This window comes from Heteronotia binoei, chromosome 2 (assembly GCF_032191835.1).
Source record: "Heteronotia binoei isolate CCM8104 ecotype False Entrance Well chromosome 2, APGP_CSIRO_Hbin_v1, whole genome shotgun sequence".
Lineage (NCBI taxonomy): Eukaryota > Metazoa > Chordata > Lepidosauria > Squamata > Gekkonidae > Heteronotia > Heteronotia binoei.
The window spans coordinates 18,066,742-18,085,591 of record NC_083224.1 but is presented as its reverse complement, the minus strand read 5'-3'; the positions used below and the strand labels follow the sequence as shown (position 1 = coordinate 18,085,591).

At 48.4% G+C, this 18,850-nt stretch overlaps 1 protein-coding gene across 1 annotated transcript in view; it reads left to right on the top strand.

Moving 5' to 3' along the window:
- The window catches only part of CABLES2 (Cdk5 and Abl enzyme substrate 2), a 108,846-nt gene that overhangs the window by 59,186 nt on the left and 30,810 nt on the right, over positions 1 to 18,850 (top strand). The window contains exons 2-3 of the mRNA XM_060232935.1: positions 2,997 to 3,089; positions 4,834 to 4,911. Coding sequence (XP_060088918.1) covers positions 2,997 to 3,089; positions 4,834 to 4,911 — 171 coding nt within the window. The remainder of the gene's footprint in view (positions 1 to 2,996; positions 3,090 to 4,833; positions 4,912 to 18,850) is intronic.

Genomic DNA, 18,850 nt, shown 5'->3' with positions numbered 1-18,850 from the left:
TTCTTAAATACGGGTCAGTTGTATGCCAACCAGAAAAGGACAATCTTACAGGCCTTGCAGAACTGCCCAAGGTTCCGCAAGGCCCTCACCTCCTCCAGTAGCTAGTTCCACCAGCAAGGGGCTGTGATTGAAAAGGCCCTATCTTTGGTTGACTTCAGACAGGCCTCCTTCGGCCCGGGGATTACTAGAAGGTTTTGAGATCCAGATCTAAGTACTCTCTGGGGAACATGTGGGGAGAGACGGTCCCTAAGGTAGGTAGGTAGGTCCTAGGCCATATATATATATTTTAAGAACTTAAAATATGTTTAAAACGTTAGCACTCATTGGTCTTAAAGATGCTTTCTTTGTATTTCTCCCATGGGATTCAGGGAGCTCAGCAAAGGAAGCTCTGGCTATTTCCTTCCTTCCCCAGGAGACTGGGAGGGGGCGGAGCCTCAGCCAATAGAAGGAAGAGAGGCTTGGCTCAGTACCTCTGCTCTGCAATTGAGAGAGCCTGCCAAACCAAGCTCTCCTTCCCCCCCTAAAGGAGGAGCCTCAGCCAGTGGAGAAAATAGAAGCTTTGCTCTGTAGCTCCTGTGCGAATGAGCAAGCCTTGCAAAGCATGCAGAAGGAAGCAAGATACAAGGAAAAGGAAGCAGATGACAGCCAGTTGCTCGGGGGCCTGATTCGGCCCCTGAACTGCATGTTTGACACCCCTGTTCTAGTCATATGATGTACTGTTTGGCTAATTCTCTGGAAAGCTGAAGTTTGAGAGAGGAGACAAAGTTATATCCTCTCTCTTTGCGTCATGTTCTTGCTTTCTATTCGGAAGGAATTCTTTATATTAAGTTGGGGGGCGTTCAAAATGGAGTCGTCTACCTGCAGTCTGAAGCGGGATGGTCCATTCTACCACGTCTTCCCTGCCTCGGTCTCTCGTATGTGCAAGGATAACAGCGTGCAAGTTTTCCACTTGAATTTCACCAGAACTCCAGCAACCAGAAGGAGAATCTAGGGAATTTTCTTTTTCAAGAGAATGCTCACTCATTAATCAAATTGTATACCTGTTTTTACTGTTCAGGTAGCCGACTCAAGGTTGACTCAGCCTTCCACCCTTCCAAGGTTGGTAAAATGAGTACCCAGCTTGCTGGGGGTAAAATGTAGATGACTGGGGAAGGCAATGGCAAACCACCCTGTAAAAAAGTCTGCCAAGAAAACGCCATGATGTGACATCACCCCATGGGTCGGTAATGACTCAGTACTTGCACAGGGACTACCTTTACCTTTTTTTTTTTTTTACTGCTAGATCAAGAGAATGCATTTTACAGATAAGAAAAAGTGGGCATTTATCCAGACCCATGATGTCCAATTTATTCCATAGACGGTCCCTGGGAATAGAGTCAAATGCCCCTTTTAAATCAAGGAAGGCCGCAAACAGCCTTCTAACCGCCCCCTGTACCGCTGTATTTCTCTATCAGATGGCTAAGAGTTATACCGTGGTCCAGTGTAGACTTGCCAGGGCAAAATCCAATCTGTTCCCTACTTGGGAGATTTTGCTCTTGCATCCATGAAGTAAGTTTCCCCAAGAGGTGTCTTGCATATAATTTGCCTGCTATGTCAAGCAGATTAATTGGGCAGTAGTTCTCTAGTGCTTGCGGGTCAGTCACCCTTCTTGTAAATTGGGACCGCTATGGAATTTGTCCATGATTCAGGCATGGTCCCTGTTTTATTGATCACTGTGAAGAGAGTTGCCAAAGGAGAAGCCCACCAGTCAGAATTATTTGTAAATTGTTCTGTTGGGAGACTGTCTGAGCCTGGGGCCTTCCCTGCCTTCAACTGATTGATTAGAGTATTAGGGTTTGTAGAATCTTTCTGGCTCAAGTGCCGTGTTCTACTGGAGAAAGTTTTTCTTCCAGACGTTTCGTTCTCAGCTGCGGAGAACATCCTCAGTGGCGTTGTAGCTGGAGCAGGCGCTCTGACCTTCTTGGCTGCTCCGGCTGCAACGCCACTGAGGATGTTCTCCGCAGCTGAGAACGAAACGTCTGGAAGAAAAACTTTCTCCAGTAGAACACGGCACTTGAGCCAGAAAGATTCTACAAACCCTAATGATGTTACCAGCCGTGAAAAGCTGAAATCTTTGATTAGAGTATTAATCTCATTAAGACTAACAGGGAGCCATTCAGGTAGATTTGGCGGGGGGGGGGGGGATTTGTTCTTGCTGATCCGATACAATGGTAAAAAAATAAATGTTGGAAGTGGTCTATCCAGACCTGGGCAGGGATGGGATGTTACGGCTAGATCATTCTGTTCAGGGAATCTATTGGAAGCTCGCCAGGGGTTCCATATTCCAGATGAGCTGCTGTTCTTTCTCTAAAGTTGCTAGAAGTCAGTTGCATGGGTTTTTAGGACACAGGGTTTGTGCAGGGTAATTGTGAAGTCCGTCATGCCTGGCCTTTGCGTCAGGGGAACTGTGTGCCCCTTACAGCGAGCCCCAGAAATCTCTGCTGTGCTCAAGGGTTCCGTGGCAGATGTTTAGAGAGTCTTCAGCAGTGACAGGTCAGTTGGGGAAGTGTTCCTGTAAACAGAGGTCTGGCAACAGCAACTTTAATCTGTAAGGCATACGGTGGGGTGGGAGCGGGGGGGGGAGCTACTAAACTTATAGGTCTGCTGTTGTAGTAAGACACCTTGCGGATCTCGGAGGCCATGAACTAATACTGTTCGCTCTTCGTGATGTTGTGCATTTTTGCAGAAGGCGTTTTATCTCCCAGCGCTGCTCTCTAGAGTTTTTAGAAGACATAGTGGAATGTGCCAGTGTCCGAAGGTACTTGTTCCAAAGCAGCATCAACCTGCCCTTGTTGCATGCGTTGCGAGTCCTTTTTTCCCCTGCATCTTCCTCCGAGCTGAATACCCAAGGCCCCCTGCATGCGAGCGCATTTCAGTTGTACAATCCAGATTATTTTGCCATTTATCTTTCCATGTTGAGATTGCTTAATTTCATCTTTTTCTCCCCCCCATCGTAGAACCAAGCACATATCTGGCTCACCAAGACACAAAGGCTTGAAGAAAGTACACTTCATCAAGAACATGAGGCAGTACGACACAAAGAACAGCAGGTAACTTTCTTGTGAACAGAAGGGTTCTTCAGAGATTATGGCAAACATTCCCATGCTGAGGATGTGTCGAATGTTCAGAAGCAGGGATTTTTAGTCCCGAATGTTCAGAAGCAGGGATTTTTAGTCCCGAATGTTCAGAAGCGGGGATTTTTAGTCCCGAATGTTCAGAAGCGGGGATTTTTAGTCCCGAATGTTCAGAAGCAGGGATTTTTAGTCCCGAATGTTCAGGAGCAAAGCTTTGTTTGCACTGAAAGTCTGTTTTGAGAGAGCAGAACTCTTCCTTACCAAAGCCTTGTTTTGTTTTTTGTGGGTTTTCGGTTTTTTTCCCTACGTTATTCTAGTCACTCAGGAATCAGATAGGTAGTATGGTGACATCAAGCCTATGAACCAATCAGATTTGACTTCTCGGAGGATGTCACTGGGAGTGAACAGAGCTGTTAAGTGCCACTAAACTGAATGGGGTGGGAAAGGAATAACATCCATGGGAATTGAGCTTCATTCCCTTCCTCTCCCCCACAAAATGGTTGAGCATTTCTATGTCCCTTTAGTCTAGCTGTTCAAGGAACTGATGGGAGACATGGGAAAACTTGTGTTGCTAGTGAAGAAGTGTGGTCAAACCATGCTTGGCAGTTTTCAGCAGGAGAGAAACAACTGTTTTCAGAGTGGTAGTGAAGGGCAACATTGCAGTTACTTGCAGAAGGTTTCTTGACACAGCTATTCTGACAACAACACCATTCAAAATGACCATTAACTAACTAAGCCTGAACTTAAGCCTCATTGCTGGGATGCCTGTAGTGGTCGCACGAAGTGGATGGAGATGAGTGAGACTATTGGGTCTGTCTGGACTATTATCATCTAATCTGAACGGCGGCAGTTCTCAAGAAAAGGTCTTACCTAAAACTGCCCGAGATCTTTTAATTGGAGACTGCAGGATATTGAATTCTTGGAATTCTGTTTGCAAAACATGGGATCTCCTGCTGAACTGTTCAGCTAGTGCTGAAAGAGCTGCACTGGCTACTTATTGTGTTCCGAGTCCGTTTCAAGGTGTTGGTTTTGACGTTAAAAGCTCTTTATGGTTGGGGCCCTGCCTATCTACAGGACCGCCTTTCTCCGCATGTTCCCCAGAGAGTACTGCATTCAGGGACACAAAATCTTCGGTCCTACACAGGCTAGGGCCTTCTTGGTGGCAGCACCAGAAATGTGGAATGCCCTCCCGGAGGCCATCAGGGCCCTGCGGGATCTTTCTCAGTTCTGCAGAACTGAACTATTCCAACTGGCCTTCAACACCTAAACCGGGAGAGAACTGCCGCCTTACACCGCTGAGGAGCTACGAACATTATAGGATCACTAACAGAAAAAGAAAGATCTCTCTTATATCGAAGTTGTACAGCACCACAAAATGTTTCAAATTGTATTTTATTGGTTTTAAATTGTATTATAGATGTTTGAACTGTTAGCCGCCCTGAGTCTGCTTGCGGAGAGGGTGGGATAAAAATTTAAAGTAATAAATAAATAATAAATTTCTCTGTTAAGGCGATATGTCAGAAATGGTTAATGGACGTGTATACTAGTTTGCAACCAAAAACATATTCCATTGCTGAGTTGCCGAAGTTTAAAACAAAAGTTCCGACAGGTGTTCAATAAAAACTTGAGCTAAGTGGGCAGTTAAAGAGGTTGCAGACAAATGCAAAACACTACTGATGTTTCATATGAGCCTGTTTGTTTGTTTTTTGCCTCCTTGTAGGATAGTATTGATTTGTGCCAAGCGAACTCTGTGTGTGGCTTTTTCTATCCTGCCTTATGGGGAGAGCTTACGGATCAGGTGAGTGGTTGCTCTTTCCTTAAAGACCGTTGACCTTTTATATCCGTTCTTATGTACTCATTTGCAAATGCAACATGTCACTTCTAAATGCTGTGTTCTCTGGGATATAGTTACGATTCACAGTGTTCCCTCTAAGCTGAGTTAATGTGAGCTAGCTCACAGATGTTTAGCCTCCAGCTCACACATTTTTGTCTTAGCTCAGAAAGGATGACCCCAGAGCACAATAATTTATTTAGTAGCTCACAACTTTTCTACCAGTAGCTCCCAAAGTAGAATTTTTGCTCACAAGACTCTGCAGCTTAGAGGGACCATTGGTTGTTATGAACTGAGCTGAGTTGTATACATCTGCATGAGGCTTCAGTTGAGTATGCACAGTGTCTTAATAGCTTGGGTGCAACCAGCATGGTTGAAGTATAAGTCTGCTCGCTTCTTTAAAAAGCAATTTTCTCTTCCTAACTGCGGCATTGGGAAGCCTGGAAACATGAGGCAGTGTTTGGCTTAAATATCAAAAGAAGTTCCATAAGCATTCCAGGGCTTTAGCGCCCTGCTCAGCATGCATGAGCATTCCCTTTCATCCCATCAGCCATTTCTCCGCTGTATCCTTAGCTCTTCTTCCTCCGGTACCTCCGCTTTTGCCCAAAAAGTTCTTTAATTTTTTTTTAAAAAATTGCATGCAAGATAACGAAAGTATGCAAAGTAGCTGGTTTTCTTCATGTCAGAAGTGAGGTTTCCATGGGTTTGGATATAGCTGTTTTGGGTGTCGCAGAATCCGTGGGGCTTTGTCTTACAGTGCTGTCCTGCGTTCCACAAATGAATGCCGTTTAATTCACACACACCGAGTTCTCTCTGGACACCAGCACAAATGAGAATGCTAGCAAAATAAAAACGTGCTCAGTAACTCCTTCAGTGAAACAGCAAACTATGTAAAGGTCTAGGGAAAGCTGCCCATTACAAATACCATATAGAATTTCTTGTAGCTAAATTCTGTTAAGGATAGAGCTGTGCTTGATAAAGAAAATGGATGCTGAACAGCCTTCAGCCAAATCTGTTGACGATGAGGTGCCTTCGAGGGCTAAGCCATGCGGGGTGCTGGAGGTCTACATTTCGAATTCCATGTGTGTCATTTTGTTCCTAAAAAAGAAAGAAGAGAGCAGTATGGATCAGGGCTGCCATGGGGGCCCGTGCACTCTTTCTCTGACCAAAAACACAGACAGACATGCTTCTTTAATCCGTAGGTTTGCCAGGTCCTTCCTGGCAACTGGCAGGAGATGGGGGGGGGGGGGAACTTACTAGGAGCAGGAGGGGGACCCAGGTGATGCCACCAGGAACACAGAGACGTCATTTCCGATGTACGTAAGAAGTGATGTCATCACACCGCAGCAGTGAATATGGGGTACAGTCATCATCAGAACAAAGAGCTACTCTGACACTCTGGGCAAAAAATATATATATGGTAAAAATGGCTTCTACCATAGAGTTTTTGCCCAAATACCAGAGTGTCACCCAGATGCTGCTAGTGTGATGTCACTTCCTCTACGCACCAGAAGTTATGCTGCCACGTCACCGGCGATGTCTCCTGGGCATTCCTCTTTCTCCTGTTAAGTCCCCCCACTAGTCAGCTGATCAACAGTGGGGGACAGGGTCTGTCAGTGGAGGAGGTGGGGCTTCGAAAACAAAAGCAGATACACTATAGCAGCCTTGACAAGCTTCGTTTGGTTTAAGAAAGACCTCCAAAATTTAGAAGCAAGACTTATTTTTTTGCAGCCTTTAGGGTTTTATATATCAATGAAAAATTATTTATTTACATACATTATGTATAGTCCACCTTTCCCGGACTCGAGGCAGATCATACGGAGTGAGTCCATACGGTCCATGAATGGGACATAAGAACATCCGAGAAGCCATGTTCAATCAGGCCAGTGGCCCCTCCAGTCCAGTGTTCCGTGTCACACATTTAATAACACAATAGGATTAGGGTTGTTGAATCAACCAGAAGTCTAAAAACAAAACTGAAGCAAAGCATAAGGATTTAGACAATGCTGTTAATTCTTTGAAATGCATTTTGGTTGTTGCTACCACAAATCCTAAACTCTTCACAGTTGCTTGTCATTTGTAAATGCTTTAATAAAATTGTAGTAGAGTATGAATGAATATGGGGTACAGTCGTCATCAGAACAAAGAGCTAGCCTGTGACCCTCACCCAGGGCTTTTTTGTAGCAGGAACTCCTTTGCATATTAGGCCACACACCCCTAATGTAGCCAATTCTCCAAGAGCTTACAGGACTCTTAGCACAGGGCCTTCTGTAAACTCCAGGAGGATTGGCTACATTGGGGGGGCGGCCTAGTATGCAAATGAGTTCCTGCTACCAAAAAAAACCTTTGCCCTCACCTAAACAAGCATTGTACATCTATTGAAAATTACCAAGAAGTACTTGCAATAAATGACTGGACATAATTAGGTGCCACAATGAAATGTTTAGGCAACCTGGTGCCTGGGATTTGCTGAGCCCAGTGATATAGATACAGTTTTTTCTCCAGGGGATTTAAGCAGTGGTGAGGGGTTTCTAGTGAGGCAAATGGTATGGGAAGGAAAGAGTTAAAACCTCTCTTTCCCAACAGCATACCTTTGATCTATATTGGGCTCCCCACACAGCTACCTTTTTAGCACAAAAAAAATCCTCCACTTGCAGCTGCTGGAATGGCCTTGGGTCAGCCATAGCTCTCACAGAGCTGTCCTCAAAAGGGCAGTTTCTGTCAGAGCTCTTTCAGCCCCACCCACTTCACAGGGTGTCTGTTGTGGGGGAGGAAGGTAATGGAGATTGTAAGCCATTCTGAGATTCAGAGTAAGGAGTAATACCTCCTCCTTCTCCTCCTCCTCCTCCTTTTTTTTTCAATCCTACAGTGGATGTTGTTTGCAGGGGGTTACCAGTTGTGGTAGAAAAAGTGCATTCTTCAGAGGCAGTTTAGTGGCACAGTCTTGAGGCTGGGCCACCAGAATTATTTAGATGTCCGTGGTCTTAAACACTGCTTTCCCCCATCTTACTCCCACTCAGCGATAATAATAGGTTTGCCGCTGGAAGCTTTCTTCTTTGTTCAGAACAACAAATGCTCACTTGTCTGAGGATCCTACTGCGTTGGATGTTTAAATATTTGACACAAGGGGCTGGGGTTGCCTATATGTTCCCTTGCTTAAAATGTGAACTTTATTCTTGCTGTGTGACTTGAAATGGGAACAGCTCCTAACCCATTGAAAAGTCATCCTTTCTGAGCTGTTGGGCTCTTGATTGCTCTTTGACATGCTCATGCTCTTGAACTGGCCTCTTTAGTATAGGGCAGGGGTGGGGAACCTTTCTGCTGAGGGCCATATGGATATTTATAACATCATTCACTGGCCATAAAAAAATTATCAACTTAAAAAGCAGTGCTTTGCCGATTCAGGCCAGCAAAATTAATGCAAATAATTGTTTTTCTATTTGAAGTCATGCGGGGAGAGCCTAATCTGGCTCGCACGCGCACACCCGGCCCTCCACCCTAGGCAAATGCATAGGTCCAGGGCTTTTTTTTGTAGAAAAGGCCCAGCAGGAACTCAGTAGCATATTAGACCACATCCCTTAATATTAACATATTAAGTCACACACTCATTAGCATATTAGGCCACACCATCTGGGATAATCAAGTGCAAACTGAACTGTGACAGTAGCTTTTCCAGGCCCTGCAGCAATTCTGGCCGGCCAGCCAGGCCCCAGGGAGGCTGCCACACAGTACATCTGGGCTCTGTGATCCCTGCCTGCCCCTGGGGAGGCTGCTGTACAGCATGGCTGGAGCCCACGATCCTCGCTGGCCAGCCAGGCCCCAGGGAGGCTGCCGCACAGTACATCTGGGCCCTGTGATCCCTGCCTTCCCCTGGGGAGGCTGCTGCACAGTACATCTGGGCCCTGTGATCCCTGCCTTCCCCTGGGGAGGCTGCTGCACAGTACATCTGGGCCCTGTGATCCCTGCCTGCCCCTGGGGAGGCTGCTGTACAGCATGGCTGGAGCCCACGATCCTCGCTGGCCAGCCAGGCCCCAGGGAGGCTGCCACGTGTCTTGGTTCAGTCCAGCAATCCCCAAGGGCCACACCAAGGGTCCTTGAGGACCATATATGGCCCTCAGGACGGAGGTTCTCCACCTCTGGTGTAGGGGCGTGTTCCTTTCCTTGACTCACACTGTTAATGCCTGCATGGGAAGTTCACAAGATCTCACGCACTATTATTGCATTGGCTACCTATTGAGTACCGGATTAGCTTCCAAGGTTTTGGTACTAACATTTAAAGCGCTGCCTGGCCTGATATTGACATATCTGAGGGACTGCCTCTCCCCATATTTGCCCCGAAGGACTTTACGTTGAGCTAATCTCCATCTGCTGGCTGTCCCTAGCCTAGGGTGGCCATAATATCTGCAGGCCAGCCAGGGACACCTTGAGGGGGGAAGGAATGTGTGTGCGCGGAGCGCGCGCGCCGCCGGAAACAGGAAGTGACGTCACTTCCGGTGACGCCATGCCACCGCCGGAAACAGGAAGTGACGTCACTTCCTGTGACATCATTTCCCCAAATGCCACTGCCGGAAACAGGAAGTGACTTCACAGCACTTCCTGTGACGTCCCCCAAAATCCCCCAAATATCACCGCCGGAAACACCAAGATTATTTATAGAGAGGGAAAGGGGGAAATAAAGTTAAATAAAACTCTTTTTTTACTTTTTTCAAAGTGAGAAGACTAGAGAGAACGGGTTCCACGCTGAGAAGCCAGTCAGATTCCAGTGAGATTCCAGTGAGACTGTGCTGCATAATACAGCCTATTTATTTTGTCATGTTTGCTCTGTTGGCTCTATCTGCGCCACCTTCATCACTTTCGGGGTGTGGATCCCCCAGTGGGGTGGTCTCCCGACTCCCTCCGCCGGCTGTTTCTGATAGCCCTGCGCCCCCTCTTTCATTTGATATGTGTCCCGTGCGGGTGCCACCCTCCCGCCGGGAGATGCCGCAAAATGAGCCCCCTTGAGGCTTATGGCGGCAGGGCTCGGGGGAAGCGAGCTAGACTGCTGTTCTTTTGAGGGGTTATAGAGTGTTTCGAGCGCGTCCCTGCGGCATCGGTCCCATCATTGTGGGACCCAGGGGGCCGGCGCAGCGGCCCGCCGAAGCAGCCTGTCACTAATAACACAGGTCGAGATGCAGGACAGAAACCCGGAAGTGACCGACAGGCTGCTTCAGCGGGCTGCTGCGCCGGCCCCCTGGGTCCCACAACGATGGGACTGATGCCACAGGGACGGGCTCGAAACACTCTATAACCCCTCAAAAGAACAGCAGTCTAGCTCGCTTCCCCCGAGCCCTGCCGCCATAAGCCTCAAGGGGGCTCATTTTGCGGCATCTCCCGGCGGGAGGGTGGCACCCACACGGGACACATATCAAATGAAAGAGGGGGCGCAGGGCTATCAGAAACAGCGGGAGGAGGGAGCCCACCCCACTGGGGGATCCACACCCCGAAAGTGATGAAGCCATCCCTAAAAGATGGAGGCCCAGATAGCGGCCACTGCCAAGTCCGCGTTTTTTCATCTTAGACGGGCAAGGCAGTTGGCCCCCTTCCTGGACCCCGACGACCTAGCAACAGTGATCCACGCTACGGTCACCTCGAGGTTGAATTACTGCAATGCCCTCTACATGGGGCTGCCCCTGTGCCGGACCCGGAAACTGCAGCTGGTGCAGAATGCCGCGGCCCAGCTGTTATTGGGCCTCCCAAGATGGGGGCACATTCGGCCGGGTCTTCGGGCTCTGCACTGGCTCCCAATAACATACCGGGTCCGGTACAAGGTGCTGGTTATTACCTTTAAAGCCCTATATGGCCTGGGACCTGCCTACCTGAGGGACCGTCTCTCCCCACACGTTCCCCAGAGAGTACTGAGGTCTGGGACCCAAAATCTTCTCAACATCCCCGGGCCCAAGGAAGTGCGTCTCAAGACGAGAGACACGGCCTTCTCTACAACGGCCCCTATGTGGTGGAACCAGCTACCGGAAGAGGTGAGGGCCCTGCGGGATCTTACCCAGTTCCGCAGGGCCTGTAAGACGACCCTCTTCCGGTTAGCCTACCCCTGACTGGATAAATGTAGCTTTCTAGATTTCTGTGATAACTGTATAGTTAATACTAATTTTAAGGTTTTAGGTTTTTAAATGCTTGATTTTAAATGTAACTAATTTATTCCAATTTTATTGTTTTGTTGTCTGTTGTAAGCCACGCTGAGCCACTCGTGGGAAGGGCGGGTTATAAATCCCGGAATAAATAAATAAATAAATGAAGGTGGCGCAGATAGAGCCAACAGAGCAAACAGGACAAAATAAATAGGCTGCATTATGCAGCACAGTTGAGAAAGTGCCTTATCCCATATACTGATGAAGTAAATACAGGATTTGAGAACAAAATTGCACCAGAAGACACAAACACAAAGCTCCCTTACACTGAATCAGTGCTGGGGTCCACCAAAGTCAGTATTGTCTACTCCAGGAGTGGCCAGAGTTGCTTAACAAAAGAGCAACACAGAATAAAGGTCAGATGTTTGAGAGCCGCAAGACATGAACATCGGATATTTGAGAACCAAGGAAGGAAGGAGGGAGGGAAGGAGGGAGGAAGGAAGAAAGGGAGGAGGGAGGGAAGGAAGGAAGGAGGGAGGAAGGAAGAAAGGGAGGAAGGAAGGAAGGAGGGAAGGGAGGAGGGTGGGAGGGAAGGAGGGAGGGAGGAAGGAAGGAGGGGGGGAGGGAAGAAGGAGGGAGGGAAGGAGAGAGGAAGGAAGAAAGGGAGGGAGGAGGGAGGGAAGGAGGGAGGAAGGAAGGAGGGAGGGAAGGAGGAAGGAAGGAAGGCCGCCCCCTCCCGCCAGCTGCCCCCCCCCGCTTTCAGCCCCCTCCCTGCCTGCCGTCTTACCTTCTCCCAGGGCGCAGCCTCCCCTCCGGGCGGGCTGGCAGCGGCTGAGGAGGAGGCGGCCGAGTCCACCGACCCGGGGCCTCCCGCCATGCCGCTGCGGGCCTCCGCCGCCTCCCCCTCCGCCAACGCCGCCGGGGCCCCACGCCAGCGAGAGGAGCCGGCGGGCCGCGCGCGCGCGGGCGGGGAAGGCGGCAAGTGAGGGAGGGAGCGTCCCTGCGCGTGCGCACGGCGATTGGCGGCGGTGTGGCGGGCCCTACGCCGCCCACGCTCCTGGCCCCGCGCATGCGCAGAGCCCACCACACCGCCGCCAATCGCCATGCGCACGCGCAGGGACGCTCCCTCCCTCACTCGCCGCCTTCCCCGCCCGCGCGGCCCGCCGGCTTTTCTGGCTGGCTAAACCGGGATCTCTAATGGTCCCGGTATAGCCAGCCCGGGAGGCGGGAATTTGCGGCAAAAAACGGGACTTTCCCGGGTGACCGGGACGGTCTGGCCACCCTACCCTAGCCCGAAGGGCGTCCATCTTGCCTCAACTTGAGCCAGGGATTTTTGTGCCCTGGCTCCAGCCTGGTGGAACATGCTTTCGTTGGAGATTAGGGCCCTACCTGACTTACTACCTTTCCGTAGGGCCTGTGAAATGGAGCTGTTCCGCCAGGCTTTCAACTGAGGCAGCGGACGGCCATAGTACATCGAGTCTGGCCTCCTTGTCACAGTGTCTGTCGGGCAGGCCTATTGGAACATCATTGGTTCTAGCTCTGTTTGCACTATAGACTGATTAGTTGTCTTCCACCTGAAGTGGAGTAATTTTATTATTTTAATTGTTTAATTGCCTTCCTTCCTACCTGTCTTGTGGCTCCTCAAACATCTGACGTTCATGTTGTGCAGCTCTCAGACATCTGATGTTTATTCTCTGTGGCTCTTGCATTAAGCAACTTTGGCCACCCCTGCTGTATACAGGGGTGTTTTGAAAGGGATATTGCACTACTGGAAAAGGAGAGGAAAAGGACAGCCAGATTCGTAGAGGGGTTGGAAAACTTTCTCAACAAGGAAAAGCTAAGGAGTTGGAGATTTCTTAATTTAAGAGAAGAGGGAGCTTAACAGAGGTTTATAAAATCATGCCTGGGGTGGAGAAAGTCAATAAAGAAAATAATTGAACTCAGGCACGCCTAGTGAAGTTAATGTGCAGTGGCTTCAGGATGGAAAATAGAAACCTTCTTTACTTAATAGGTTATTAAATGAGCATAGATGACTTTAGAATAACATTAGACAGATTCATGGAGGAACATAAGAAGAGCCCCTGCTAGATCAGACCAGTGGCCCATCTAGTCCAGCATTCTGCCTCACACAGTGGCCATCCAGTTCCTCTGGAGGGTCAACAACAGGGCATAGAGGCTGAAGCCTTCGTAAGAACACCAGAAGAGCCCTGCTGGATCTGACCAGTGAGGGTCCATCTAATCAAGCATCCTGCCTCACACAGTAGCCAACCAGTTCCTCTGAAGAGCCAACAACAGGGCAGAGAGGCTGAGGCCTTCATAAGAACATCAGAAGAGCCCTGCTGGATCAGACCAGTGGTTCAGGTTGTCCAGCATCCTGTCTCACACAGGGGCCAAGCAGTTCCTCTGAAGAGCCAGCAGTAGAGGCCGAGGCCTTCCCCTAATTTTGCCTCCTGGCTTTGGAATTCACAGGCTTAGTGCCTTTGATTGTTGAAGGTTCCTCTCAGTCACCGTGGCTTGAAGCCACTAATAGGGCTATCCTCCATGAACTTGCCTAATCCCCTTTAAAGCTGTTTGTGCCTCTGGCCTTCACAGCATCCTCTGGTAGAGAATTCCACATTTTAATCATTCTTTATGTAAATTAGTCTTTCCTTTTGTCCTTCCTGAAGAGCTCCACCAATGGCTACTAGCCATAGAACAGGGGTTCCCAACCCTCAGGCTGTGGACCAATTCCAGTCCATGGCCTGTTAGCAACTGGGTCCTAAGTTGTATAATTAAGAGAAAGAAGAAGACATTGGATTTATATCCTGCCCTCTACTCCGAAGAGTCTCAGAGCGGCTCACAATCTCCTTTCCCCTCCTCCTCCACAACAGACACCCTGTGAGGTGGGTGGGGCTGGAGAGGGCTCTCCCAGCAGCTGCCCTTTCAAGGACAGAGAGCAGCCTACAATCTCCTTTCCCTTCCTCCCCCACAACAGACACCCTGTGAGGTGGGTGGGGCTGGAGAGGGCTCTCCCAGCAGCTGCCCTTTCAAGGACAGAGAGCAGCCTACAATCTCCTTTCCCTTCCTCCTCCACAACAGACACCCTGTGAGGTGGGTGGGGCTGGAGAGTGCTCTCCCAGCAGCTGCCCTTTCAAGGACAGAGAGCGGCCTACAATCTCCTTTCCCTTTCTCCCCCACAACAGACACCCTGTGAGGTGGATGGGGCTGAGAGAGCTCTCCCCAGCAGCTGCCCTTTCAAGGACAGCTCTGCGAGAGCCATGGCTAACCCAAGGCCTTCCCAGCAGCTGCAGGTGGAGGAGTAGGGAATCAAGCCCGGTTCTTCCAGATAGGAGTCCACACACTTAACCGTTACACCAAACTAATAAAAATAAAACAAAATAGGAGTCATGTGGCACCTTTAAGACCAACTTAGTTTTATTTAGAATGTAAGCTTTGTGTGCTCTCTAAGCACATTTCATCAGACCGGATTCCTCGTCTGATGAAGTGTGCTTAGAGAGCACACGAAACTTACGTTCTAAATAAAACTAAGTTGGTCTTAAAGGTACAACTTGACTCCTATTTTGTTCTACTACTTCAGACCAATATGGCTGACTACTTGGATCTATCTAATAGAAATAAAGTGTGCAATTGTATCATCCAAAAACCAACACACCCCACCCCCGGTCCGTGGAAAAATTGTCTTCCACAAAATCGGTCCCTGATGCCAAAAAGGCTGGGAACCGCTGCCACAGAGGACCGAAAGAAACCTTCGCTATCAGAGGCAGTAAACTATCTGAATACCACTGCGGTGGTGGGATGCGGGATGGAGACAACAACTAAGAAAGTCTTTGTCTTCCCTGCCTGACTTGTGGGCCTCCCAGAGCAAACTGAATCCTTTCATCTGATCCAACACACTTGTCCTGTTATTATGTTCAGCATTCTTAATGGGAATTTAAATGCATTTGCATCAGTCTGGCAAAAGGAAGCTCTGCACGACAGAAGCCTTCTGTGTGAAACAGCCCCACCAGACTGTAATGCAACTGCCTGATACCATTGTGCACAGCTCTGTGCGATCTTGGAACAGCTACCTGTGCGCTACCCCTCTGACACACAGCTAGAGTCAGTTTGGTTTGGGGCAGGGGTGAACAAACTGTGGCTCAGGAGCCACATGTGGCTCTTTCACATGTGTGGCTCTTGAAGCCCCTTCCCACCCCATCGACTGGCTTGGAGAAGGCATTTGTCTCCTTAAATCACTTCTCCAAGCCAAACCAGCCAGTAACTTGGAGAATGCATTTAAAGTTTTTCTACCTCTCCTTCCCATCATCTATTTTCCTTCCTTCCGGAGAGCCAGTTTGGTGTAGTGGTGAAGTGTGCGGACTCTTATCTGGGAGAGCCGGGTTTGATTCCCCACTCCTCCACTTGCACCTGCTGGCATGGCCTTGGGTCAGCCATAGCTCTGGCAGAGGTTGTCCTTGAAAGGGCAGCTGCTGTGAGAGCCCTCTCCAGCCCCACCTACCTCACAGGGTGTCTGTTGTGGGGGAGGAAGGTAAAAGAGATTGTGAGCCGCTCTGAGACTCTTCGGAGTGGAGGGCGGGATATAAATCCAATATCTTCTTCATCTCTTCTCTCAAACATCTGACATTCATTTCTTGCGGCTCTCAAACATCTGACATTTATTCTACGTGGCTCTTATGCTAAGCAAGTTTGGCCAACCCCTGGTTTAGTGGTTAAGTGCGTGGACTCTTATCTGGGAGAGCCGGGTTTGATTCCCCACTCCTCCGCTTGCACCTGTTGGAATGGCCTTGGGTCAGCCATTGCTCTCACAGAGCTGTCCTTGAAAGGGCAACTTCTGTGAGAGCTCTCTCAGCCCCACTCACCTCTGAGGGTGTCTGTTGTGGGAGAGGAAGATAAAGAAGATTGTGAGCTGCTCTGAGATTCAGAGCGAAGCGTGGAACATAAATCCAATATCACCTACTTCTGGAGCAGAATTGGGGCCAGAATACATTGAAATTCTCTGGAATATCGGTGATGGTTAAAACTGTACTTTAGTTACAGCTGTGCTTGATAAGAACTGACCATGGAAAACAATGGAAGAATGGACTCTACCATGTCAGGCTGCAGGTGAGGGGGTTATTGTAAATGAAAACTAGCACCACATGCCCAGGACTAAACTATGGCCTTTTTTCCCTTGGATGTGATAATTTAGGGCAGGAGTGTCAAACTCATCTGTCGGGGTGGACCATATGTGTAATTAAAACGTAATGCCAGGTAGCAGAGATATAAACTTTATAAAGGACACAGACAAACACAAAGATTTTTTTAAAAAGCTTAAAACATGCTCAAAAGATTAGCACTCTTGCAATATTTGGTTTATTTAACAGTCTCTGCTAGCTGACACGTCTTGCTCTGAAGTATAACATCAAAATCTGGAGACTATGTCTGTGCTGTAGCAATCTTGAGTAGGCTGTTCAGGTGTTGTTCAGGTGTGTATCTGTAAGTTGCAAACCAACTTTTGATTCACTGACATTCATGACAGAAATCTCACGGTCAATGCTTTGAGCCTAAGACCCAGAGGAAAACATGAAAATGGCTGGGCATTGTGAGCTTTTGCTTCATGTGCTGGTCAGCCAATAGAGAAAATAGAGGCTTTGCTCTGTAGCTTGATTAAGCATGGCTGGCAAAGCAAGCTGTGATACAGAAGGAAGCAAGAGAGGGAGAAGGAAAAAGATAACAGTGAGTTGCTCGTGGGCCTGGTAGGAGCCCTCCAGGGGCCTGACACGGGCCACATGTTTGACACCCCTGGTTTAGGGAGTCTTTCCTTGGGGAGTGCTAAATCAGATTCTTCCCCTGCCTACAATCTGAAGTGGTTTAACCTTCTATGTTGCAAATATGAACCAAGTCTTAAAAGGTCAGGGGGAGAGGAGCTAAGTGGAGATTCATTTACCAGCCACTTCTTTATTGTTCTATTTATTTTATTTACACAGTTTACATCCTGCCCTCACAATGGCCACCAAGCCAGCTAACAACTTATGATATAAATGATAAAAACCGCATGTTACTCCTTAAACCAGTGGCTGTATTCCTGGGGTTGCCAGGTCCAGGTTGGGAGGGACGATGGCTCAGTGATAGAGCATCTGCTTGGTAAACAGAAGGTCCCAGGTTCAATCCCCGGCATCTCCAACTAAAAAGGGTCCAGGCAAGTGGGTGTGAAAAACCTCAGCTGGAGACCCTGGAGAGCCGCTGCCATCTGAGTAGACAATACCTACTTTAATAGACCGAGGATCTGATTCAGTATAAGGCAGCTTCATATGTTCAATACCTGGAGGTTTGGGGGTGGAGGCTGAGGAGAGCAGAGTTTGGGGAAGGGAGGGACTTCAACGGGATATAATGCCATAGATCCCACCTTCCAAAGCAGCCATTTTCTCCAGGGGAACTGGCTCTTGGAGATCCCTTGTAACAGCAGATCTCCAGCCACCACCTTGAGGATGGCGACCCTTTGTATTCCTAATCTTTTTAGTGCATCTGCAGCAGGAAATGTGTTTGAGTGACTGGCCAAGCCCCTTCTCCCAACACAGCGAAGAAGGAAGCGGATATTTTCATGATGGAAATCCACATGCAGATGTGTGCTCTATAAATAGACGATGGGAAACTTCTTTCAGGCTCCCTGGGAAAATTGTGAAGTCGCTTTGAAAGAGCACAGCTCTGCTAAAAACTGCCTTTGTTTAAAGGGGGGGGGACTTGAAGCAGGGAGAGGTGTTGGCTGGCAAAATCCCAATTGAGTGGTATAAGTCCATGTTCCGGTCAGCATTTAGTTGACATTCATAGCCAACATTTGTACTTGTTGAATTGGTCTAGTGATGATTTGAACACATATACAGCTTTTTCTTGAGAAGCAGTATATTTTTGATGTCTCTGACGTCTTAGAGCTAAAAGCTTTCTTTCAGGGTCATGAATGTTTGGGTCACTGATACATGATTGACAAAGAAGCAGATTTGTAAGAAGAACACCATAGATTTATACCCCACAGTTTTCTCTGAATCAGAGTCTCAGAGCAGCGTACAATCTCCTTTATCTTCTTCCCCCACAACAGATACCCTGTGAGCAGTGTTCCCTCTAAGCTGAGTTTGCATGAGCTAGCTCACAGATTTTTAGCCTCCAGCTCACACATTTTTGTCTTAGCTCAGGAAAATGACCCCAGAGCACAATCATTTATGCAGTACCTCACAACTTTAAGACCAGTAGCTCACAACTTTAAGACCAGTAGTTTATTTATTTATTTATTTATATTAAGATTTATACCCCGCCCTTCTCACCTAAGTGTCTCAGGGCGGCTTACAACATAATAACTAAAACAGCTTCAGTTTAAAACATTTAAAAATACAGTTAAACCATAAATTAGTAAAAAAACAAGATAGAATAAAACCGGCGGCCTATAGATACATTTTGTTCCATCCAAGATGTTTTACATTGTCAGCTAATATCATAGGCCTGCCAGAAGAGGACTGTCTTACAGGCCCTGCGGAATTGCCCTAGATCCCGCAGGGCCCGCACCTCCTCCGGCAGCTGGTTCCACCAATAAGGTGCCGTTATTGAGTAGGCCCGATCCCTGGTGGATTTTAGACGGGCCTCCTTTGGCCCGGGGACTACCAACAGGTTTTGTGAACCTGAGCGTAGTACTCTCTGGGGAACGTGTGGGGAGAGACGGTCCCTAAGGTAGGCAGGTCCTAGGCCATATAGGGCTTTAAAGGTAATGACCAACACCTTGTACCGGACTCGGAATATTACTGGCAGCCAGTGCAGATCCC